This window comes from Pleurodeles waltl, chromosome 8 (genome assembly GCF_031143425.1).
Source record: "Pleurodeles waltl isolate 20211129_DDA chromosome 8, aPleWal1.hap1.20221129, whole genome shotgun sequence".
NCBI lineage: Eukaryota > Metazoa > Chordata > Amphibia > Caudata > Salamandridae > Pleurodeles > Pleurodeles waltl.
Genome location: NC_090447.1, coordinates 1437235171 through 1437261858, shown reverse-complemented (window position 1 = coordinate 1437261858; position 26688 = coordinate 1437235171). Strand labels below are relative to the sequence as shown.

Genomic DNA, 26688 nt, shown 5'->3' with positions numbered 1-26688 from the left:
GTGGGCAAGATGAGACCGGGGGGCACACCACCTGCCCTGTAGGCAGACAAATGATGAATTACTAACAAAAAATGCAATGTCATTGTTACTGAGGCCTGGTGACAAGGGCATTGTGGAAGCGCGTATAGTAATAGTCCTCTAGTGTTCCTTTATGTAGCCTTACATACATTTGTAAATTAGCCCCAAACTGAAGGGAATATTGTACAAACAGAAAGTGTCTTCTTTGCGCTTGAGAGTTAGATGTTTCGGGACCGATTCATAAAAAGTACTGCCACCTGTGGTTATAAATGCTTTTTCTGAATTATCAAGATCCAACTCCCACTGTTAGAGCTTTGTCAACCCTCCCATGGGTTAGTCAATTACACTGATGAACCAACCTCTGGGCCCAGCCAACTCCCAGGGTGGACTCCACCTCGCTGCGAGCGAGCCTGCCAGCGTTTTGCGCGAATGGGTCATCCTGTCTCTCCCCCATCCTCATGTTCTTCAATAAATATTGGTGGGTGTTCCTGTAATGAATCCCTCCACCCAGGGTTCCCCTAGCAGGAGGCTGGCCTAAAAGGCCTTTTGTTCTCTTGATGGGTATCATTCTCACTTTTTCTCTTGAGCTGCGCATACCTCATTAGTATAACTGCAGGAGGGAGGGTCTGACACAACCAAATGGGGAGTGTTCATATCTTAGGCACAGATGAAGAAGCACTTTTATTAAAAACACATTTTGGACACATTTACCGAAATTCTACGTTCCCCAGTGAATTCTATTTTTGCTAACTATTACACTGCAGGGAAAATGATATTTCTAGCGTTTCTACAGACAGGTTTGGAAAAAGAGACCTTGACAACTTGGAAAGGCTTCTTCAACTTCATGTAGCTCGTTTGATTCCTATAACTGCAGAGACAAGTCAATCCCATATTTGGCTTGACTCACTTTTAACACAGTGTGCACCCACGCTTCATGGGCTCCTCTGTACTACCGATGGGTAACTTAGCTAATATTAAAAGTAGGCTTTCTCTTTGAGTCAAAAATATTTACCTTAACGTTCTAGTTGCAGTATTTAGTCACAGCAATTCAGCCTAAGATAACTAACTTGCCTCCATAACTAATGCAGACATTCTTTTCTCAAGGTGGCATTGCAGGCTGTGCCACGAATCCAACTAAGGTTCTTTGTGGGTACCAGGAATGAGGCAGTTGTTAGTTGTGAATCACTCGAGGCAGTTGTAAGTCTCTGATCACCAGTGGCCCCCGCCGCATATGTCAAGGGGGGAGGGGATGACGAAGGGGAAACATTTTAACACAAAAAAAAGAAGAAAACACTTACCCCCCGCCACCTGTCTCCCGCTGCCGTCTCCGCTGTCTCGCTCCTCTTGTGCATTCACTGGTGGGACACCAGCACAGGCTCCCCAGCAGTCCTGGCACTGCTTATATGCTAAACATAGCAAATAAGCAGCGTCAGGATAGGTCTGAGAGGCAGTCACTGCCGCTCAGGCACAAGCCTGGGGTCTGTGCTGTTTCTCCAGCCCAGCTGTTTTTACAGCCTGGTTGGAGAAACATAAGTGTGCAAGTGTGTATGGCCGGCCTCAGACAGCCGGCCAAACTCACATGCGCACTTAGTGCACTCGACCCTTCTCCCCTTGAGAATGACCCTCTGCAAATAATGTCTGCTTCCTTCCTCCTCTGGTAGTGCAGTCTTTTTCTTGATTACACACTCATCTAAGGCAGAGGTACCCCCACCCAAAACATAGGCCAGGGATTGGAAAGCATTATTGTTCGAGGTGCATCTCGGATGCGCCATTCAGACTTTTGAACGCTCACTGTCATGCAAGTGGAACGGAGGGTCCTGGAGACCCCGGGAAAGGGACAAGACCTTTAGCTACGCTGCGCCTGCACTGGAGTAAATAGTTGGCTTCGAGTGATAACTTCCTGCGGGCAGAGTCACCAGATATTGCTAACCCTAGCTTGCTGTCTTTTTAGTATTGTAAAACTGGACCCCACCCATTTGAGAGAGCCAGGCAGGAGTCAGGTGGGTTGAACTATGTCTTTTTACTCTGTGCATTGTGTAGTAACATCGACATTTTGTTACACATTGTTATAGAACCTAAAGTTCACATTTTAGCTCTGAAAAATGTGTTTTTTAAAAATATTTTTGATTTTATTACTTTCGCTAGGTATTTGCTTCAAATAAAAGTTGAATGACTAACTTCCATTGTAGGATGGACTAAATAAGAAGATAAGTCAGTATCACACCTAGAGGATTGGCATGTACCATACAGCTTCCTGTCAGTAGCATGGTCACATAGTGGTGGTTCCCAAACTGCCCATGTCATTATCATTACCTCCCAGAACTCAGTACATCAATAATGATTAATGGCAATGTTAGTTGACAAAAGGTATGTTATGCTCATGTGCCCACCAACGCATTTTCAACAATGAGATGCTGTGTTGATGGATGATATGTTACAATGGCTTAACATTGTAAGCTGTCACACTCTCTTCAGGCTGCTTCCATATTTCCCCTAACACACTAAATTGAAAAAATAGATTATCAGTGTACTGTCACACATAGAGTGCTGGTCCATCAATTTTACTGAAGGTTGTTAAATGCACAGAGGGTCTTGCAGTAATGATCTATGGCTTTATCCTTGTGCATGAAAGCCTAAGGGTAGACTATTCACGTTAGCGTACACATTTATCTCATAGTCATGGAGCACAAAACAGGAAATAGTGGTTTTAATATTTATCCATCCCTACACTGGTGAAAAACAGGTGCAATGCTCCATAAGGTCATCTCTCCAGCCTGCTTCACAAGCAGACCGCTAAAGCCGCTGGCACCGGTAACATGAGTTACTGTGCCCATTCCAATTATGATTGTGATGTTTCACATGGAGATTTTGACTGATAAACACAGCAGCAATCTCCATGTGAAACACTAGGGGAAATCTGATGGAATGCACACCTACCCTACCCCAGAAATTAAGGGGCGGACCGCCGCCAATGAGGCGGTTGGAGCACCATATTACAACGGTTGGACCACCTGCGCTGCCAAATTTAAACTTCACAATGGCCTGGTGGTGTTGGTGGTCCTAATCCGCCAGGGCAACCCTGCAAGCAGCACTGCCCTGGGGATTCCGACCCCCTTCTCCACCAGCGATATCATGGCAGTAACACCACCATGAAAAGGCTGGTGGAGATGGGGTGCAGGTGCCCTGGGGGGGGCCTGCACTGCCCATGCACTTGGTATGGGCAGTGCAGCCCCCCCACCGGCCAGCACTGTCACAATGTTCACTGTCTGCAGCCGGAGACAATGCTGTAGACTGTTTCCCACTTGGCCAGTGGGCGGAAACTGAGGTTCTGCCTACTGACCCAGCAGGAAACTTGTATTGGGCCCGGCGGGGAGGCTGCGGGGAGGCAACCTACCCGTCGGAACTTCAGAGGATAGCCTTTTCTGTCCACCAAAGTCATAGAGGCCCTATTTCTGGGTCAGGAAATGTCAGTTTTTCCTCAGTCACCCGTAAAGAGGACCTTAGGGTTCAGAGTTTGCCAGACCTTTATTTTGATACTCAGCTAGATCAACTAGTGCTTAAATATAATTCCTTTATGACTTTTATACTGGCATTCTATATTTCTTGTTTAACATTGTTGATTATATTTTAATTGTACTGTCATGAATTTGGTGATAATGGTTCACTTTCGTGTTGCTTCCAAAGACAAATTTAGGATCACCTTTTGATTAAAGTCAATCTGGAGTGTATTGTTCTCCAAATTAAGTCCTGCTTGATGTATAAATACAGTGCCTGCTTTGCCAAAATTGACATTTAATGTTGAGTTTGACAAAAAATGTGTCTTCTTTTCACACCTGTAACTCAGATTTGAATAACTACTTTCTATACACATAAATGCTCGATATACAATATATGGACTTAGAACCAAAGACCATCCACAATGGAACCTCCTGTGCCCCTCAGTGATCTTGGACACATGGACTCCATGCAGTATCATCCTTGAAAGCTCAACTTTCTCTTTCATTATTAGGGATCTAATGTCATGACACTGTTTCCAGGTACAATCCCTCCACTGATTAAGTCTGTTGTCCAAGGTGAGGAAGGGCTGGCGACCAACGAGGGCCTGAAGATGCTGGTCACCATATCCTGTATATTGGTCGGAGTGCTGCTGCTCTTCGTGCTTCTGCTGATAGTACGACGACGACGAAGGGAGCAGAGGTTGAAGAGGCTCAGAGGTGAGTGAAGAGATCTTGTGTCAGACCCCAAAATACAAGATTGATCTCAGTGATGCCTGCCCCCTCCCCAGTTCCCTGCGTAGTCCAAAGGATGGTCATAAATCTTGAGTGGAAGAGTACATGAATCAGTACCACAAACATCTCTACCTCTAAGCATGTCTTCTCACCTTCACCAACCGCAGTGCGGCACTGCGTTAACAAAGGAATTGTGCAACCCTTAACTTTAAAATTACATTTATTGCAAATAATCTCTAGGAAATATCTAAATAGTCTTGTAAATAAAGTTTTCTTCATAAGCACACTTAAGTGGTGTTCAAAACAGTAATTGTCAATGTTTGAAAAGCTATTAACTGTTTTGCAGAGTTTCTTCATTCGAATAGTTCCCATGTCGTATTTAGGATCCTACAACTATGTATAAATTGAAAGAATTGACTTTTTATAATGGCAAAACATTATTCTAGCAAAGGCAAACATTGCTTTAAAGCAATGCACTACATTTATATCATCTGTGGATGTAACCAGAATTATTTATTGTGCAAACTGCTGAGCCGATATTTCTGAGCCATTGGAACCTCCCACCGCTGTTGTCATTTTTGTGGGTTTCTGCTCATGGCCTCTTCTGAGGCTCCTCTAGGAGAATTCCGCCCCTCTCAAGGAGTGCCTGAACGGTGTACCTTTGAAGTTTGAAGGCTTGATATTAAACAAAGCATTGTCAAATTGTTGGTTCAGAAATATTGTCCACATTATCGTGTTTAATAGGTTATTTCCCTAGCAGTTGGTTTTTATAAGTGTTTTACTATGTTATCAGTGCAAGTAGTAACATTTCTTTTGAGCCCATTGCTCAGAAACACATCATTTTTCTTTTGGACATGGGGCTAACTGTGAGCATGACCCTCTCAGTGATTTGCAGAGACGTGCATGTTTTACTGAGGTTTCTGTGATCCCTGGGGTTTTGGAAACTTAAATAGTGCCTACATATATCTGGTAGTTGTGGGCAGAGTCTGAAGAAGACCCCCAAATCACTGATGTTAAGCGTGTGCAATCTGGGTAGTAATAAAAGATAAAACTAAGCATTTTGTATTGAAATTTAAATGTGTTTCTTCATTCTAACGATGAGAACGTTGAATGATTGCTTCTAGTACAGCATGTTCCTATGGGAAAGTTGTATTTAACACTCTCGTCACCACTCCATATATGAACTGTGAACCCTCACTGTTGTATTATGTTAAACTAACCCTAATGATCTGATTTAGGTCTTGGCAGAGGGAATACTCCGTCACGAACATGACGGATATCCGGTCCGCTGTATTACAATCCCCATAGGAAATAATGGGATCATAATACCGCGGATGGGCTATCTGTCACGTATGTGATGGAGTATTTCCCTCTGCCAAGACTTAAATCAGGCCCTAAGTATTGAAATGGAAAGATTCTGTCTTCTATTGTTGATATTTGATCAACTGGGCACAGGACATTAGTCCTTCTTTGATTGATGGGTGATTGATTGTTAGAGAACACTTGTATACTGCACTCTGTAGAATATAATTCCTCAAGACCCGAAGTCCTGTGATGGTCCACGAGAGTTTGATCTACATAAGGTGAATTGGTGGACTCCTTATATTTTAAAAGAACTTCAAGTGACTAGAGTGACGAGAGTAGCCCAAACCTGTTTTATTCAGTTGAGAATTCTAAAAAAGATCATGCCTTTCATAACACCGAGTCTTCATATCTCTGTCATTAAATGCCTTGATTCAATCAAGGCTAGACTATGCCAATGGCTTAGCTTGGCTGCTCCAGGGAAATTATTTCATCGACTCCAACTTATTCAGAATATAGCTGCTTATTTTGTTACTCACATTATTTCAGTGATGAGTGCTCTTCATTGGATTCCCCTTCAATCTAGATAATCTTCAAGGCTATATGAACTGCTCATATGGCAATCGATGCTAAACCACCAGCATCTCTAACTAAAAAAATTATCTTGCACCTTCCAACTCATACTCTTAGGTCAGCCGATCTCTTTTTTTCTACACATTAACAGAATAAGGGCCTCATTATGAGTTTGGAGGTCCATGGACCGCCATGTTGGTGGTCTGACTGCCGCAATTCTGGCGGTCCGACCGCTGTATTACGAGTTTGGTTGTGGGACCACCAAAGACCGTCCGTGGGCCCCTCCATACTGACTGTCAGTCAGTATGGTGGGGACCATGGCGGTCCTTCACTGCTGTGGTCATTTCTAGAGATCCCAGCATCGGGACTGCCATGGCTATTACTACGTGCCGGACTTCCAAGTTTTCATTGAAAACTCGACTGCCATGGAAAGCTTGGTGATCCGGCAGGTAAAGGGCCCTTCAAAAAATGGAGGTTCGGGGGCGCACTGTGTCCTGTGCACGGCATGGTGCATGGGAAACAGGCTGCCCATCGTGCTGACACTTTCTCAGGCCCTTTTAACAGGAAGGACAAAACTATGGGCCAAATTACAAGACTGGTGGTCTCACAACCACCAGACTCAAGTTGGCGGAAGGGCCGCTGCACGCCAGGGGGTCCGACTGCCTAATTACTACCTTCAAATTTCTGAAGTTTCAGCCAGTCAGCCCTGTGGAAACCTTGTAATGGGGCTGGGGAGTGAGACCCCCAGCTCCAGGGTGGTCTCCTGTCCATGGGGCTGGCCGGCTGGCTGTCCCTATGTTTTTTTCAGATGTGTCTTAAAAACATGGCTATTTTAATCTTTCAGGTCAGTGAGCGTTTACCTTCTATTATCATGTTTCAACCACAAGAAGCTTTGGCATATATTGTGGTTTAAAAATAAATGTAACATTTGTCGCCTCTCCTCTAAGAACTCATCTTTACTGTCTTCATAACACAGCATCCTGAATGAATTGTTTGCACTACACAGAGTTGTAAACTACAAAGGAGTATTAAAACTTTCTGAATTGTTTCAGAATATTTTATTTCCAGTTCTATAGGTTATTTCAGATTTTAGGAGCCAAGTCTAGAATGATTTTCCACCTTCAGTTGGCACCCTGAAGCCAGGCAGAGTCAGGAGGTGTTGACCAGCATGAGGTCCCATCCCCTTCTACACATCTAGATTTTACTATTTAGTTGGTTTAGAGGTATTTTTGAAGTGCATTTGTTTGGGAAGCAGATAAACATTCATATTTCACTTCCTTTCATTGGTATACCTGACGAGGCTCCTCGGAAGGTATAGTAAGAGTTTAATTTGTAGGACACAAAAGAATTGGACTTGAGGATGTGTCCTGAATGCTTTGTTAAAAGAAGGCATGGTGGATACTTATAAGTATAGCTTGTCTATTCTTTTTAGTCTAAAACATATGAAGTTTAATCTTTTCAGTATATTTCTGAGCTTCATTTTATGTGATTGAAGCAGGTGATCGGCTCCTCCATGTGTGGCTATTACAGGATTGCTCCTCATATTCCTGTCTGAACTGATAGACAATCAGGTGGCCAGTGTTTTTCACTCATAAGAATGATGAATATAAGTCCCTTGAGGGAAGATGATCAGTTGGGGAGGAGATCTCCACATGGTAATGCATAGGGCAAAACAAAACGTTTACTTAACTCAAAAATAAATAACAAACATATTTTTATATTAAATATGAATGTAGCTTCATTGTATTGGTTTATATAAATGGATACGAAAATGAAAAATGCTAATGCACTATTACCTTAATTTTGAAGTACATCTTTAATTAATATGTACATATCAATTTAACATTATTTTTCTGAAGTTTAAACTAAAAAACATATCCCACCTAAAGATAAAAATGTTTTTATTGTGCAATAATAATTAGTAAAATGATGTAGACAATTGATGAAAAGTAATTTAGGTATATTTTAATAAAAAATATTGTTACATTAAGTATTACATTCTAATTGAGGTATACAACAATTTTATAATTAAGTAGTAAATATGTACTGTTTTATATATTTTATCATTAAATAATATATATTTATATTCTTAACTGTTTTTAAAAAATATTTCCTGTTTATTTTAATTCCCTACCTCCATTATTATCTAGGGGGTGTTGCAATACCAGTGGATGGCCATGTGTAGTGCTGAGCATACTACAGTTTATTTTTTTTTGTTTTTTAGTAGTAACTTACACTCGGATTTTGTGACTAGCCAAAAACAGTAAACTTACTCAAAGTGTACATTACTTAAAAAGTGTAAATTACCTTTGTGAATCAGGCCCACAGATTTCAGAACTGAAATGCGTTAAGCGCCATTTTCAATGTGGAAAGTGCATTCTTCTAGTCTGTTCATCCCTAGATTTGTCATATGTCATGGAGAGCGCAACCCAGAGCTACCAGCACATTAGCTTTGCACAGACTGAACCCTCGCGGTCTTAATCCTTGCCTAAAAATGGGCGAAGGCCACAACATGTTTTTTTTTTTTTTAAATCGGAGACATGTATTGTAATTTAGTAGCCCAATGGAATTGGTATAAGTGCCATATTAATGGGTGTTTTATTTGTTCCAGATGCAAAGAGTTTAGCTGAGATGCTTATGAGGTAAGACACATATTTAATACATTTTGCATGTGTAAAATCAAGCCTTCCACACTGTATTTATTTAACTAAGCCCACAAATTACGCGTTACAAGAATCAATTAAAAAGTAGAAATCTGTGCATCATAACCTTCTTCCTTCGATTTGCATAGATTCTCGACCTTTGGGGTATTACCAAAAATCCCTAGGGGGACTCATGAAAATGTGCACAATATAACCCTGCCAAGTTCCATGTGCATATGTGTGTATTTATAAATGAATTTCGTTTTTGTAATAGAAAAATAAATCCTCATTTCAACCTTTGACCCAACCCTTCTCTCTCTTACTAATCCCAAACCTCTCTAACTTCTATGAACACCCAAACATCCTTTTCAAACGTTTCCCTCCTTGTTTAGCCATGCCACTTAACTAATAGGTACACACGACCACTAGTTACCGAAACAACTTACTACTTCCCCTTTCAAATCCATTCTTATTATTCTATCCCTACTCTGAACTCTACCATACACACAAGAAATCAAGAGCACAAACCTAAGACAACTAATGCACAAAGAAAATAAAACAAATGTACTAATCTACTAACTATTATTCTCTGATCTTGGGTTCCGGAGTGGTGTGCTACTCACTTGAAATGGCATATTTTTATATCTTCCTGTGGACATTTGACAAGGGTTAATGTGAAGAAATTTGAATTTACATGTGTTAGTTTTTCCTTTTTCTTCACTTGGAAAATGTCTTTCCAGGTTGTTAGAAATGGGGTCTTTGGTTGAGAGTCAGGTTACCCCCTGTTCAAGCAAGGACCCTCACTCTAGTCAGGGTAAAAGAGAATCACCCCCAGCTAACCCCTGCTTACCCCGTAGCTTGGCAGAGCAGTAGGCTTAACTTCAGAGTGCTAGGTGTAAAGTATTTGTACCAACACACACAGTAACTTAATTAAAACACTACAAAATGACACAACACCAGTTTAGACAAATAGGAAATATTTATCTAAACAAAACAAGACCAAAACGACAAAATTCCGACATACACAAGTCAAGTTATGAATTTTTAAAGATTAAACTAAAAAATAGCACTTAGAAACACAAAATGCTTCGATGAGGTGTTAACACGGCGTCGTGACGGAGTTGTTCCCAACAAGCCAACACCAGCGGCGCCGGGCACGGAGTCGCGTAGACCCCCAAGTACAGTACCTTTGGTGAAGAGTGAAAACAAGTCGATGCGCGAAGACGGGGATCGCGGCGTCTGTGCGTAATGTTGAATCCGCGCACTTCGAGCGGCGTTGGTCATGACGTGGTGCGGCGACTTCCACGGAGTCGCGGACTTCAGCTGGGCTGCAGCTGCGTCGGGCCTGCGAAGATCGTCGCGTTCCAGCGAAGGTCACGGCGTCGGGTACAGGCGGCGTCATGGGATTCAGCAGCGGCGTCACTCTGAAGTCGTCCGAAGTCTATTTCCTTGGATTTCCACCAGCTTTCCTTTCAAGAGCCCAGGGACTGGATAGGACACCACTTGTCAAAGCAGGTGTCTCTCCAGAGACTCCAGGTGCTGGCAGAGAGAATTCTTTGCTGTCCCTGAGACTTCAAACAACAGGAGGCAAGCTCTAAATCAAGCCCTTGGAGATTTCTTCACAAGATGGAAGGCACACAAATTCCAGTCTTTGCCCTCTTACTCTGGCAGAAGCAGCAACTGCAGGATAGCTCCACAAAGCACAGTCACAGGCAGGGCAGCACTTCTTCTCAGCGCTTCAGCTCTTCTCCAGGCAGAGATTCCTCTTGTTTCCAGAAGTGTTCTAAAGTCTGTGGTTTTGGGTGCCCTTCTTATACCCAGTTTCTCCTTTGAAGTAGGCCTACTTCAAAGTAAAGTCTCTTTTGAATGTGAAATTCTGCCTTTCCCAGGCCAGGCCCCAGACACTCACCAGGGGGTCGGAGATGGCATTGTGTGAGGACAGGCACAGCCCTTTCAGGTGTAAGTGACCACTCCTCCCCTCCCTCCTAGCACAGATGGCTCATCAGGAAATGCCCACTACACCCCAGCTCCTTTTGTGTCACTGTCTAGTGTGAGGTGCAACCAGCCCAACTGTCAAACTGACCCAGACAGGGAATCCACAAACAGGCAGGGTCACAGAAATGGTATTAGCAAGAAAATGCTCACTTTCTAAAAGTGGCATTTTCAAACGCACAATCTTAAAATCAACTTTATTAAAAGATGTATTTTTAAATTGTGAGCTCAGAGACCCCAAACTCCACATGTCCATCTTCTCCCAAAGGGAATCTACACTTTAATCAGATTTAAAGGTAGCCCCCATGTTAACCTATGAGAGGGACAGGCCTTGCAACAGTGAAACACAAATTTAGCAATATTTCACTGTCAGGACATATAAAACACATTACTATATGTTCTACCTTAACCATACACTGCACCCTGACCTTGGGGCTACATAGGGCCTACCTTAGGGGTGCCTTACATGTAAGAAAAGGGAAGGTTTAGGCCTGGCAAGTGGGTACACTTGCCAAGTCGAATTTACAGTTAAAACTGCACACACAGACACTGCAATGGCAGGTCTGAGACATGATTACAGAGCTACTTATGTGGGTGGCACAACCAGTGCTGCAGGCCCACTAGTAGCATTTGATTTACAGGCCCTGGCACCTCTAGTGCACTTTACTAGGGACTTACTAGTAAATCAACTATGCCAATCATGGATAAACCAATTACATACAATTTACACAGAGAGCATATGCACTTCAGCACTGGTTAGCAGTGATAAAGTGCTCAGAGTTCAAAAGCCAACAGCAACAGGTCAGACAAAATAGGAGGCAGGAGGCAAAAAGACTGGGGATGACCCTGCAAAAAGGGCCATTTCCAACACAGGTGAGAAATCTCTTCCCTGAGGCCACGAGTAAATGTGTGGTATTTGGATCTTTTTCAAAGGCTGTTGTAGTGTTTTTGGCACTTTTTTCTGCCACCCCCTCATTCCAAGCACCAACTACATACAAGGACAGAGACCCTGCCTCACCGCAAGTCTGCAAAATCCTACCTTGTTGTAATGCAGTGGTGGTGCTCCAAAAATTCCAATAATCCCAGGTGGTGAGGCCGAATGGTGTTATATGCCAGAACAACGCATTCCGTTGCAAAGCATGCCTTTACCACGCATGCGTTACAACGCGAATGCCTTTACCCCCATAACCTTAACAACGCATATCTAACAATGAATATGCATTTGCCATGCATGCTTTTACAACGCATTTCATTGTAAAAGCATGTATGGAAAATGCATATACGTGGGTAAGGTTTTCCCTGGCCCTGCCCTAAATACAAAAAACTGACCTCTGCACCCCCCGCCCACAGCCCAATTAAAAAACATAGCGACCCCTGCCCTGAACCCTAAAACTGCCCCCCCAGTCTTAAAGCCGACCCTCCTGCCCTGAGCCCTAAAACTTGATCGCAGCAGGACCCCCTCCCCCAACCCGTTAAAAAAATAAAAAACTCCCCCCTGCCCTCAGCCCTAACACCGCCCGCCCCCACTCCAACACTAAACCTACACCTCCCTGCTCCAACCCCTAAAACAGGACCCCAGCACACCACCTTCCCCCCTGGACCCCAATGCTTAAAAAAAAAATATGCCCCCCACCCTGAGCCTTAACACGCCCCCATCCCAACCCTTAAAGCCATATCCCCACCATGCCCTAAAACCATCCCCTACCGCCCCCGACCCCAACACTTTTACACCCCTCCCCAATACTAAAGCCTAGCCCCCCGAGAACTAAAATTGCCCCCCCTCAATTCTCCTTACCTCACTCACCTCGCAACAAGGCATCTTTCCAGGCAGGCAGCTCTCCAGGCAGGCAGGTCACAAAGAGGAAACAGAAATGTCTTTCTGTTTCCCCTTACGACGCTGATAGCCTTTTCCTCGCCTTTACCACACATATGTCCTAACCACCACTACAATGCATATTCCCTTACCATGCATGCCTTTACAATTTAATTTGTTGCAAAGGCATGTGTGGTAAAGGCATATACATTGTAAACAATGCGTGATTAAGGCTATGTGAGGTAAAATGGTTAAGGCTCTGCGTAGTTACAGCCGCGTGGTATTGGCTGTTTCCCCCAAATGCTGGTGGGTCAGTTCCAACTTGGCCAGGAATCAAGGAAGGATTGTGATTGAGGCTACGAGCTCTGAACTGGAGACACCCCCCATGCTTGGCTGCCTTGGGTCCAGGATGGGATGGCCTATAGCATAATCAAGCAGTGCCCGATGAGCTGGTCTGATAGATAAGTGTGTGGGCCAATTATTTAGCAGTTTGTGGCCTGTTTAATGGCCAGATTGGCAGGTTCTTACTGTTGATTTCCCTGATATTATCTGGTGCTGTATTTGTCCCAGACCGACCATGCTTGGGTCAGTGAGCCACTGGTGTTTCCTGCAGCTTGCCTTGCATGTGTGGCAGGACGATGGGGAAAACTGAAGGATTTGCTGATCCCTCAGCAGTAGGAGTCTCATCAACCCCACACTCCAGAGCACCTAGTTAATCCTAGAATAAACCTCTTTGAGGCAGAAACATGGATGTCGCCATGCCCTTGCCTGCACCAACATGCTGATATATGTCCCTATTCTTCCACCATGGCCTGGAGCCCTGCTATTTTAGTGGTAATTCCTTCTGCATTTTTAGCAGGAGTTGGCTGGACATTGGTGAGCTTTACACTTGGGTGGAGATGGAGCCTCTGGCCAGGTTTAAATAGTCGCATCAGTGCAAGCATATAAATTGGAAGGTTTCATGAATATTAAACAGTTATGACTGTGATTGGTCATTACATTTCCTAACTTTCACCTTCCTACCCCTCTGGGAGCACCTATGTTCCCATACATAACATGGCTCTTGGAATCCCCAACTTCAGACGAGAACGATACATGAATTAGTCTTTCTCTTGTAGTGCCACTAGAATCTGAAGCTCTCTTCCTCCCTCACTCCGTCTAACTAGTGCTTAATTTGTGCTATTTGTTTCCGGTGCGAAGAACCGGCACTTATTTTTGAGGGCCGGCTCTTATTTTTCTGCCCCAAGCATTTGCTGCAAGCAAAAGACACATATGGGAAAGACGGAGGAAAGGAAAAACGAAAAAAGCCTCACAAAGAGAGAAAGCAGAAAGCTGCAAGAGTGAGCTGAAGGGGCAGGGATTGACTATAAATGGATTGAAGATGCCAGTGATGGGTTCAGGATTATCCTGCCTCAGTATTCCGTGCTCGCGCATTTAATTGCAGTAGCTGTGTGTTTAAGAGGAGGGCTTTGGGCACAGGCACGTTTTTAATTACAAATTAAGCACTGCGTCTAACCACCTGCCATGCAACCTTCAAAAAAGGCCTCGAGCCCCTCCTTTTTAACAGACATCTTACTTAATTTATTCTCGACCAGACTTATTTACTTTCTCTACTGCACCCTTACCTGCCTTCGTTTAACTGTTCATGTTCTCTGCCTTATTGTTGTATTTGTCACTTGTGGTAACTCCTATATACCTACACTGATGTAAACATCTGAGTTTACCTACTTCTAATGTAACCCGCTGTAACCCTGTATCCTGTGTGTTGTAAAGCGCTCTGATGCCTTCGGGCCATGTCCGGCCTATATAAAATTGCAGATAAACATATGACTTGGGACATGTGCCATACTTCCATATTGTCTAGTTATGAGGACCAGCCATCAGCCTAAATGACTGCATAATTTGATTTATTGATTCAGAACCTGGGACATTAATTAGGGGTCTGCAAGGTAGCAGTTGCTATCCCTGGCTTGCTCGGTAGTACCTCGGGTACTCCACTCGATTCCTCTTTTACGCATTCATGAATCCAACATCAGGAACACAAAGTGAGGAAGACTCCAGGAGCCCTGTGGACTTTCAGTGGTTCACAACCCTCTTTACCTCCAGAATCAAATAGGAGACTGTTCTGGAGCCAAAGGTCAGACAAGGGATCAACACTGTTGTCATGGGGTGTAAAAGGGCGCTTCACTGCTGCTATCGCTGCAATCGTTGTGAATGTTCAGGGTCTGCTCCCATAAATATCAACTATAGCAACTATAACTTCGGGCCAGTAGCGATTGACAAAGGCTTCATTTTTTCCGGATGCTGACGTATCTGACTGTGTACACAATAAGCCTCGGATGAAACTGTACAGGTCTTTTCGCCTTCCAGTGATTTGAATTTGCTTTGAGCTCCGGTGAAAAGAGGAAGCCATCAGGGAGTCAACAGGACAAGCCTTTGAAGGACAGAGAGCGACCAGTGCAGATCCCTAGCGAGCCGGCCTGCAGAGGCTGTCTTCAGAGCCAGGCAGAAGAACTTGTGATGTTCTGTTTGTCTAAGGAGTGCGGCCCCAAAGGCCGCTAGTTCTCTACTTTGAGAAAGTGATCTCATCAGAAGGATCAGTGTTGGATCATTTTACTACTTTTTCTCACAATTTGCAAAGGCAGTAGGACTGGCTTTAATGTGATAAAGCACATTTGTGCATGCAGCACATGTAAACTGCATTTGTGAATGCTCGTGTTGGCACGTGTTGCCACATAGAAACCGAACCTATTGGCTTTGCCATTAGTGTTTTATTTGTTTTATTTTTCCTGCGGGAAAACTATGTTCCTGTTTCCTCCACCGCTTGTGAGGTCATCCGTTCTGTTTCATCCTGCCCCTGGCAGAAGTGAATGTGTGTTCATTTTCAAGGTGGGAAACAATTCGCCAAAGTTTGTTCTTACACAAAACCTTTTTGGTGTTTAACAGTTTTCTGGTGCCCTTTTATTAAGTACAAATAACTCAACTCTGTGAAAGTTTACTTACAATTAAAATGTTGACACTCTTGTGGAAAGTTAAGTGTGAATTTGCAAGAATGTCAGATTTGGGAATGTGAATAGCTGTCTGCGCCGGGTCCTTAATGCTTAACTTGGGATGCAATGTACAGGATTACAATTCAATTATTAGCTCAAAATATACACACGCAGGGTAGTCTGCATTTCTTTGAAAATGCTCTTGATTTGCATCTCTATAAATGTATTTTATTGTGTGCATTTCCGTGTGTTTAGCGACAGCTCGTTCTAAGCACAACGCCCCCTATATGTGAAGATAAAACACAATATCACATGCAGTGATGCTGCATATTCTATGTGAGGAGTGATGGGGAACGTTGATGCACTCTATAAGATGAAATATTGACACCTTTTTCACCCTATGACCATGGACCAGCCACATCTTTATCAGCCTGGAGCTGAACCAGCCACATCTATGTCTGCCTGCAGATGAATTAGGATTTTGTATTTATGGGCGAAATCAATAAAATATCATTATGTTTAATATCTATACCTTAATTAGAATATGGATTCGGCCTAGACTCCTGTCCAACCACAAATTAAAAACGGCTATCTAAAATCATTCATGGTTGTGAAATTGCACTTCATGGAACAGCTCACCATACTTAATTAAAGCAACCATGGCCAAACCAATTTCTCAGTGTCTGGATCCCCAGAGGCCCATTCTTCGCAGCATCTCACTAACAGAAGATTAATTCTCTAAGAAGTTGCCAGATAATCCCACGCTCGAAAAGGTGCTCTAAAGATCCCACAGAAGCTCCTGTCCTAACACTGATGTCTTATTACTGGCCAAGACTGTCTAACGATAAGTAAAACCAGCAGTCTGCTTGGTAAACATCAGTGGGGTTTTCCGTCATCCTGAGGTACCCAGCATGCTCAACACCCAACGTGAAGCAAGGTCTAGTCTTGAACTGAAGTTCTCATTAAAATACTGCTATACATACAGTAGCTCAGGTTATTTCCTTCTCTCTTGATCTCACTGCTCTTTAATCCTCTTTAATATGGTCAGCAGACTCTATCATTGTGCCCAGTGAGTTATTTTTCTTGTTCTAGAGACCTTATCAGTGGAGAGCCTTAAGCCTTTTATCAAGCGCTCCATCATGTCAACTTTCCCCATGATGCTCAGTTTCTAGAATATTAGATGCTTTTGAAAAGTGTGTAATGTAGGCAGCAAACCTTGTCCAGGTGTGAAACCGCTTCCCCGCACATAATCAGAGGCCAAGAAATGGTTCAGTGATGACCACCATGCTGTAGCTTGTTGAAAGGTGAGGGAGGGAAACCAGTGCCACCACTGAGGGCGCACTCTTCCACATTCATAAAATATGCTATATTCTAGTTATGTGCAGAACTAATGTCAAATACTTTGATAGCAGGACGGCGAACACTAACAATTAATCCAGGGAACCATTCTGCATTTTTTGAGAGGGTACACTTTTGTCATCTGATTTCCTCATTCGTATTCTGAAATGACTTGATAAAGTACTTCCATGAGAATATTCAAGAACCATGGATCAAAACTCCATCGCAATTATGACCATCAATGCTAGTGTGTTCTCGCCCACTTTCCTCAGTACCTCCAATTCATGGACCGGGGTAGATAAGGCTCTGATGGACTTTAAACCATAGTTACGAACTATGATATCTGCTCCTAAGAGTGACCAAGACAGAACTTTGTATCATGGAGAGCTCCAGTCCAATCTGGGTAATAGCTTGCATTTCAAAAGCTTTGACATTTGTGCTAAGTACACTACTCTCTGCCTTCTGTAAATTGCTACTTAGGCATTTTCTAGGAGAATTCATTCTCTTACTAAAGATGCACATGCATTTCAGAGAGAATCCCTTCATGGTCAGGCGTTTGGGCTATGTATGTCTCTTAATCATTCAGCACAGTTAGTCCCTGGAAAACTCAGGTTAGGTTTGCCTGGTCATTGCAAATATCCTAATGCCCTTAAAACCACATGATAAGCTGTGACTTTTCTTGGGGCTTCCAGATATCACATGTCTTAAGCGATTAAAATGTTCCACTTACTGTTGATGTACTAGCATACTATTGTAAGCATCACATAAAGCAACTTTATGATTAAAATTAACGTAAACTCTAAAAAATACAGAACTTTGCCGCCTCCACTCAAACACCCTCCAAAATCATAGGTTCTTAACAAAGAATTCTGATCATGAGTGCATTATGTTCATGTGGCAGCTATAATCACAACTGGCTAATTTCAATGTTTTTTACTTGTTAGTTTGATTTTAGCCACAATGTAATTTAAAATTGCTTATTTTGGAGGGCTTGTAAACTTATTTTGTATATTGGTTGCTGTCTATGAACAGTGTGTGAATGTACAGTGATCACTATTGTGGTGAAAATGAGCTGTGAATATCAGGTGAAGTTTATGGTACATATCCGCAAGTTCATGGAGCTTAGAGATGATATGCGATAACAAGCTCTCTAGACATCAGGGATAGAAAATATGACATACGTGAAGACTGCCAGACTACATTTCTAAAATGCAAAGCTGGCAACATTTAAAAAGAAAAGGGGTGACTAACAAGAGAACTGCGAGTGGGCGCCGGCTGCGCAGGAGAGATGCACATACCTCTCCACTGTTCCCAACTGCTAAATGTTCTGCCCTAGGAGGAGATACATGTTACATGTTGTACAGAATATATGGCTGCCAAGACGCTTTAGTTTTACCTTTTAGGTGTATTTTCCACCATTGTAGATTTAGGGCTAGATGTGCTAAAGGGGGCATTAAAAAGGTAAGTGGCCATTGAAAATCCAACAAACACCCTCCAAACTCTAAAGTTTGCGAGTATCCAATGACTACTGCGAAATACACAAGTAGGTGCCTTTGCATCATGAGAAAGTCAAGAGAGCACAAAGATAATTAATGGGAGACAATGAGAGGGGCTATTCCACTAGTAGAAATATTTGACATTTGAAAACAAATAAATATGCAAATGCCCATTTTCACATGACTTACTCATATAAATTTTGCACCATGGCCATGGTTACAAGTTGCCTGAATCAGTATCCAAGGACAACTACAAGTGGTCTGATGACGTGAACACCTGAAATTACTGGTCTTGAAACACCACACCAAGTCTTCAGTTGTGTGGATCCAAACCTAGTAAAACCACAGATAGTGAGGGACAGAGGTAGAGAGGGACATAGGCTGTGAGCAGAGGCAGAGCCTAATGCCTACGCAGTCCCATCACCAAGAAGGTATGTAGACAGTGCTTTCCCAAGAGAGGTCCCCTGACTCTGCAGATGCCTTCCTTGCCCTCTTACCAACACCTCTGACCAGCCCCACCCTGGTAGATATTTACCACCTGCTTTGAGAAGGTAGTTAACATCAGGCTTAGGCTTTCTGGAATCAGAGAAAATCTTTGTCAAAAGATGTGGTAATTCCAAGGGTTAGACCTGTCAGCCATAGGGTGGTCCTTCCCTAAACATTTTGCCTTCACCCTCCTATCTTGCTGAACTTGTTTTTATTGGCTTTAAGACTCTGCACTTTATCACTGGTAATCAGTAGCAAAATGCCTGTGCTCACTCACTACATCATGGTAAAATTGGCTTACACCTGATTGGTGTATTTAATTTACTTATAAGTCCTTTGTAAAGTGGTATACCATATGCCTAGAGCCTGTAAATTAAATGCTACTAGTTGTAGTTGGCCTGCAGCACATATTGGGCCACACATTTAAGTGCCCCCTTCAAATATGCCCTAGGCCTGCCGTGGCAGTCTGCATGCAGTTTTAAACTTCCAATTAAACTTGGCAATATAATCCTCTTGCCAATCCTTAAACTTCCCTTTTATGACATATAAGCACCCATAGTGAATGCCTTAGGTAGCCCATAGGGTATGGTGCACTGTAATACAAATTTTGGGCATGTACCTTTAAAGTGTACATATCCTGGTAATGAAAAACCCTTACATTTGTTTTTCACCACTGAAAGGCCTACCTCTCCCATTGGATAGCCTTATTACATTTAATATGTGCTAAACCTTAATTGGGAACAGGTGAAGGTGTCATGTTTGGTGCTTGAGAAATTGTAATTTTAAATCCTTTTTAATGGAAAGGTCAAATTTTAAGTTACAATTTTGAAAAAAAACACTTTTCGAAAGTTGGCATTTTTCTGCCCTGTTTGGTGCCTGCACCCTGTTCCTGGGTCACATGCTGGTTGTAGTTAACAGTTGGACTTTGTATATTCCTCCCAGACAGTGCCACATTATAGGTATTATGTTTGTTGGAATGAGCTATAATTGTCAGGATGGGAGGCAGAGCTGGGTAGTACAGCCCCACTTGCAACTTAATAGGCTTCATTGTTCATGCAACCAGACTGGAGCCAGGGCAGAGAAGGCAGGAAACTCCAAGCTCTTCAAATGGAATTCTGTACAAACTTCACCTACATCAAAGAGGGCACCAGGTATAAAAATAGGACCCTCAGACCCATTCTTCAGTTCATTTTCTGGAGCTGCAGAATGACTCTCAGAGGATACCTGCTGAGTACTTCAGAAGTCTGCTTTGCTGCACCTGGGAGGACAGATGCCCCCCCCCCCCGAAGCCTACTTTGAACCCTCAGATGTCTGCTTTACTGTTTGAGCCCTCTTCAACTGGTTGAACCAAGGTCTGCCAGAGTGAGTCCAAGGGCTTGCTGGCTGGCATCCTGATCAGAGCCTCAGGGACAAAAGAGGCTCCTTCTATCTTGAACCCACACCTGGACCCAGCCTGAGTGGTCCCTGGCCCTCCAAGTGGTGCCACTCCACTCCAGCACCCTTGGAAGTGGTGACAAAGGTGCCCGGATAGCCAAAATCTAAAACATGGGACTTAGAACATTTTTGGCTAAAAACTACAGTAAGAACCAAGAAGAGAGCGGGACCAACATGGTCGTCTATCCACCCAAGATGCCTTGCTGGTCAGCCTGATTTTGAGGAAGCTGCTGCTATGTTCTTCTCCACAGCAGCAAATCCTGTTAAGTGGAACTTTGAAGAATGGGTATCCATCCTCCTGGAGCCCACTTCAGCTACGGCCTCCAGCCTCATCCTGCTGGAGAGTTTTGACTTTGAAAAAAGAGGCCAAAGGCCATATTCACGTTTGTTTACGTTGCTCTTCCACCACGCAACATGGTACAAGAGTGACATAAACCTTTAGTGAGATTTATGAAGCCACGCAAGGCCACTTTGCAAGGCCCTGTGTGGCTTCAGAAATCTCAAGTAATGTAACACAGAGCAAATTGCTGCTTTGGATTACTCTGCGCCATGGAAGCATTTCCTTGGGTGGTACATGGGTGTTCCCAATCAACTTCCATGGATTTTGACACATTCTCAGATTTTCTAGAAGTTGTAAACCTAGCAATGCACCAAAAAGATACACCTCCCCAGGAGAGACTTAACAAGGAGAAACATGTTTATTTCACCCAGTTTGTAGGAAGTTGGCTCTGTATGCACTATTTCAAAGTAAGGAATAGTATGCACAGAGTCCAAGGGTTCCCCTTAGAGGTAAGATAGTGGCAAAAAGAGATAATACTAATGCTCTATTTTGTGGTAGTGTGGTCGAGCAGTAGGCTTATCAAAGGAGTAGTGTTAAGCATTTGTTGTACATACACACAGGCAATAAATGAGGAACACACACTAAGAGACAATTCCAGGCCAATAGGTTTTTGTATAAAAAAATGTATTTTCTTAGTTTATTTTAAGAACCACAGGTTCAAATTCTACATGTAATACTTTGCATGAAAGGTATTGCAGGTAAGTACTTTAGGAACTTTGAATAATCACAATAGCATAGATACTTTTCAAATAAAACACATATAGCTATTTTAAAACTAGACACAGTGCAATTTTCACAGTTCCTAGGGGAGGTAAGTTATTGTTAGTTCTTGCAGGTAAGTAAACCACCTGCGGGGTTCAGATTGGGGTCCAAGGTAGCCCACCGTTGGGGGTTCAGAGCAACCCCAAAGTTACCACACCAGCAGCTCAGGGCCGGTCAGGTGCAGAGTTCAAAGTGGTGCCCAAAACGCATAGGCTTCAATGGAGAAGGGGGTGCCCCGGTTCCAGTCTGCCAGCAGGTAAGTACCCGCGTCTTCGGAGGGCAGACCAGGGGGTTTTGTAGGGCACCGGGGAGGACACAAGTCCACACAAAAAGTACACCCTCAGCAGCGCAGGGGCGGCTGGGTGCAGTGTGCAAACAGGCGTTGGGTTTGTAATAGGAATCAATGGGAGACCAAGGGGTCTCTTCAGCGATGCAGGCAGGCAAGGGGGGGGGCTCCTCGGGGTAGCCACCACCTGGGCAAGGGAGAGGGCCTCCTGGGGGTCACTCCTGCACTGGAGTTCCGATCCTTCAGGTCCTGGGGGCTGCGGGTGCATGGTCTTTTCCCGGCGTCGGGATCTGGGAGTCAGACAGTCGCGGTCAGGGGGAGCCTCGGGATTCCCTCTGCAGGCGTCGCTGTGGGGGCTCAGGGGGAACAACTTTGGTTACTCACAGTCTCGGAGTCGCCTGCGAGTCCTCCCTGTAGCGTTGTTTCTCCACCAGTCGAGTCGGGGTCGCCGGGTGCAGTGTTGCCAGTCTCACGCTTTTGGCGGAGATGCTGTTGTCTATAAGTTGCTGCTTTGGAAACCAAGTTGCAGTCTTGGGTGAACAGGGCCACTGTTCTCTGGAGTTTCTTGGTCCTTTTAGAGCAGGGCAGTCCTCTGAGGATTCATAGGTCGCTGCTCCTGGGGAAAGCGTCGCTGGAGCAGTTTTCTTCCGAAGGGGGGAGACAGGCCGGTAGAGCTGGGGCCAAAGCAGTTGGTGTCTCCGTCTTCTCTGCAGGGTTTTTCAGCTCAGCAGTCCTCTTCTTCTTAGGTTGCAGGAATCTGATTTCCTAGGTTCAGGGGAGCCCCTAAGTACAGAATTTAGGGGTGTGTTTAGGTCAGGGAGGGCACTAGCCAATGGCTACTAGCCCTGAGGGTGGCTACACCCTCTTTGTGCCTCCTCCCAAGGGGAGGGGTCACATTCCTATCCCTATTGGGGGGATCCTCCATCTGCAAGATGGAGGATTCCTAAAAGTCAGAGTCACTTCAGCTCAGGTTGCCTTAGGGGCTGTCCTAACTGGTCAGTGACTCCTCCTTGTTTTTCTCATTATCTCCTCCGGCCTTGCTGCCAAAAGTGGGGCCGTGGCCGGAGGGGGCGGGCAACTCCACTAGCTGGAATGCCCTGTGGCGCTGGAACAAAGGGGGTGAGCCTTTGAGGCTCACCGCCAGGTGTTACAGCTCCTGCAAGGGGGAGGTGATAGCATCTCCACCCAGTGCAGGCTTTGTTACTAGCCACAGAGTGACAAATGCACTCTCCCCATGTGGCCAGCAACATGTCTCGAGTGTGACAGGCTGCTAGAACCAGTCAGCCTACACAGGTAGTTGGTTAAGGTTTCAGGGGGCACCTCTAAGGTGCCCTCTGGGGTGTATTTTACAATAAAATGTACACTGGCATCAGTGTGCATTTATTGTGCTGAGAAGTTTGATACCAAACTTCCCAGTTTTCAGTGTAGCCATTATGGTGCTGTGGAGTTCGTGTTTGACAGACTCCCAGACCATATACTCTTATGGCTACCCTGCACTTACAATGTCTAAGGTTTGGCTTAGACACTGTAGGGGCACAGTGCTCATGCACTGGTGCCCTTACCTATGGTATAGTGCACCCTGCCTTAGGGCTGTAAGGCCTGCTAGAGGGGTGACTTATCTATACTGCATAGGCAGTGTGAGGTTGGCATGGCACCCTGAGGGGAGTGCCATGTCGACTTACTCATTTTGTCCTCACAGCACACACAAGCTGGCAAGCAGTGTGTCTGTGCTGAGTGAGGGGTCCCCAGGGTGGCATAAGATATGCTGCAGCCCTTAGAGACCTTCCCTGGCATCAGGGCCCTTGATACCAGGGGTACCAGTTACAAGGGACTTACCTGGATGCCAGGGTGTGCCAATTGTGAAAACAAAAGCACAGGTTAGGGAAAGAACACTGGTGCTCGGGCCTGGTTAGCAGGCCTCAGCACACTTTCAATTCAAAACATAGCATCGGCAAAGGCAAAAAGTCAGGGGGTAACCATGCCAAGGAGGCATTTCCTTACACAGTTTTTTCTCTTTCCATGAAAAAGCCTCTCACGATTGTTTCTGTGCAAGAATGTGCCTCTTCCTGTAGAATAAAAACAATCCTGCATCCAATACAAGCAACCTTGCACCATTCTGCAAGGGTGCCTAGGTTGGTGCTGGGCTGGCAAAAGGGCAGCAGTAAAGGGAGAAAGGACAGGAATGTGGCATCTTGGATATATGCAGTGCATTCCTGCCCTTTCCCTGTGAAGCAGGGCAGCGCACCAAGGTAACTTGCTGCACTGCCGGCACCACACGGCCCAGAAAAATGGGCCTCAGTCCAAATGTGGAAATCTTCACCATGACTTCACCTAGCGGCTCCCTTGCGACAATGCCTCCTACTCAGACAGCTGTCTTGCCCCGCTGAACTTCTACCTTTTCAGAGATTTTTTCTTGAAATTTGTTCCAAGTCTGAAGATAAGCGGCAAGCAGGCCCAATCCACTTTTTATATCCAGCTCACGTTCCATCGCAGTCAACCATGTTTTTTAACTTTGACCTGGTCTCCCAGGTTGCTAGATGTCCACAGTTGGTGTTTTGATCTTTTAGGCACTAGTTTTTACCTTGAAATTTAAAAATTCATAACTCTAGTTTTGCTAATTTGATTTTTTATAGTTTTGGTGGCAAATAATGTAGTAAAATGTACTCTGTTTTTGTAAACTGGTATGGGATTTTTCTTGTGTTGTCCTTTCACTCTGTCACTGTTTGTGTGCTGCATAAATACTTTACACATTGCCTCTAAGTTAAGCCTGACTGCTTTTGTGCCAAGCTCTAGGATGGTGAAGCACAGATTAATTTAGTAACTTTTGTGGTTTACTGTGTGGCTGACAATTTTGTCACACTGGGTAAAACTGGTTATTCCTTATTCTGGGGAATTTAACTTGTGACTCCCATTAACTCAAATGGAAATACAGGCTGAAATGATTAATTCAGGCCCTGTTATACCCCTGTGGAATTAACACATAACTTGAAATCAGAGCAGTCATTGCAAATTCTGCATGAGTTCAACTGGAAATGTTAGAAGTTTTTTTTGGTAGTAGATTCTTTGTAAATCCCTTCAAAAAGTCTGAAATCTGTTACTAAAGAAGAAGTAATGTTATGGAAGTAGAGGTTAAACGTTTTAGAGCTGGACGTTGTGAATTAGTCCCTCAGACAGGAGCAGCACCTTCCTTTTCAAGAAACTACATGCATATTTGAATAGGTGGCCATTGATTGGATGAATGTGTTTCACTTGTAGTTGTGTTTTTGATTTATGCTTATTTTAGCTTGTACACATGCCAATAGATCTGAATGTGCATCAATCAGTCTGTCTGTGGAGTACTTAATCAGTAATTTCATGATAGATGAGGAATGCTCTAGAGAACCTGCACAGCCAGTATTGGATTGTATGGCATCTCAATGCATCTGCTCTCTCCTTGGCTTACTGACAGCAAGAACACCAGGACGTCGGACACCCTGAACAAGCAGCAGACGCTCAGAATGCACATAGACATCCCCCGGGCCCAGCTTTTGATTGAGGAGCGCGACACCATGGAAACAATCGGTATGTGGTGCTTTTTATAACACAGATGCTGCACCATTGGCTTCTCCACTAACATCTTCAATGCATGCATCAATCTACAAATTTACATTGAAATTACAATGTTCTATCACTTCCTGCTTTAGGAAAGGACATACTGCAAATGAAGGGGGGGCAGACTAGCACCACGAAAAAAGAGTCTAAACTGAATGTTTATGGATACATAGTAACCGGTTCTCGAGGACTGTGAAAGCGTTGCACAGGTGCTCTTGTGCATACTTACACTAGAGAAACTTCACAAAGCTGAGGCTGCTTGCCATAGTGTAAGATGAAAAATTGCTTTGCCGTTGAATTAATCAATGCAGACAATGGCAAAGTGTGGTAATTCTGGCTTACATGTAGAACAGGAGTATCCAATGTATGCCCAAGAGAGCCAGAATCATGTCAGACTTTCCGGATATTTACATAAGGCAGATTAACATACACTGAATCTAGATGGACATTTTTTATATAGTCAATAGTTAGCCTGGAAATGTGAATGGATCCGGCACTCCTGGTTCCATGTTGGACTTCTATAATGTAGAGAAAGACACACAGGTGCGAAAATACACACACATGTGCATAGTGGCAATGAGCGGGTCAGACACATGGGAAATGTTTTTCTGAAAATTCGTTTCAAATTTTCATGAAATAAGGTGAAAAGCTCTGAATATTAACTAACTCAAAAGCTTAACGTCGAAACACATGTAACAAGCATTTGCAATACAATGGATCTCACGTTTGCTCTAGTTAGAGCTATTAGTGGTGTAAATTCTTAAGTGGACTTTTCTTGCCACATAAATTGAAAATATAAGTAAAACAGTCGACATAAGCGAGACGATTCAAAGCACCACGGCTGCCATGAGTATGAGTGCGGCTGCCATGAGTATGAGTGCGAATGAGAGACACAAAAGGAAAAAGAAGTTTGCTCGCAGTCAAATGTAAGGGCAAACGTGCAATCATCCATGTAATAAGGTCGATGGCCAAGTGGGTAACAAAACTGCCCCAAGGAGGGACAAACATAAAGCATTCATCAATAATAATAAAGGATTTTTGAAAGGCAAGCCCATGAACGAGTGATAGTGATGGGCATGCAGTGGGCGTGGTTAAAAGCCCACAGATAGATTACAACAGGCCAGAGCGCTTGAGCGCGCAACCTAAAAAGCAGACTTAGACCCCGAAAAAAATGATTATTGGGCCACTTTTCTGAGATCATTTCTGAAGCATTCATGTAATGGTGATTCAAATCCCACACCCCAGTGAATAATAGAATCCGCTAAGGGGACACCGCTCCAGAACTGTCTGTGATTTTCAATGTCTCCTGGCTTGAATTACTGGTTCTAGCTCTAATGGCATTACGATAGGGTCGTTCTTCCTACTCCTGTTCTGTCCTCATCCGGCCCAGGTCACT

General features: G+C 43.9%; 1 protein-coding gene across 1 annotated transcript in view; it reads left to right on the top strand.

Moving 5' to 3' along the window:
- Positions 1-26688, top strand: part of DSCAM (DS cell adhesion molecule) — a 1000736-nt gene that overhangs the window by 885704 nt on the left and 88344 nt on the right. The window contains exons 27-29 of the mRNA XM_069202587.1: positions 4056-4232; positions 8734-8764; positions 25150-25262. Of these exons, the coding sequence (XP_069058688.1) occupies positions 4056-4232; positions 8734-8764; positions 25150-25262 (321 nt within the window). The remainder of the gene's footprint in view (positions 1-4055; positions 4233-8733; positions 8765-25149; positions 25263-26688) is intronic.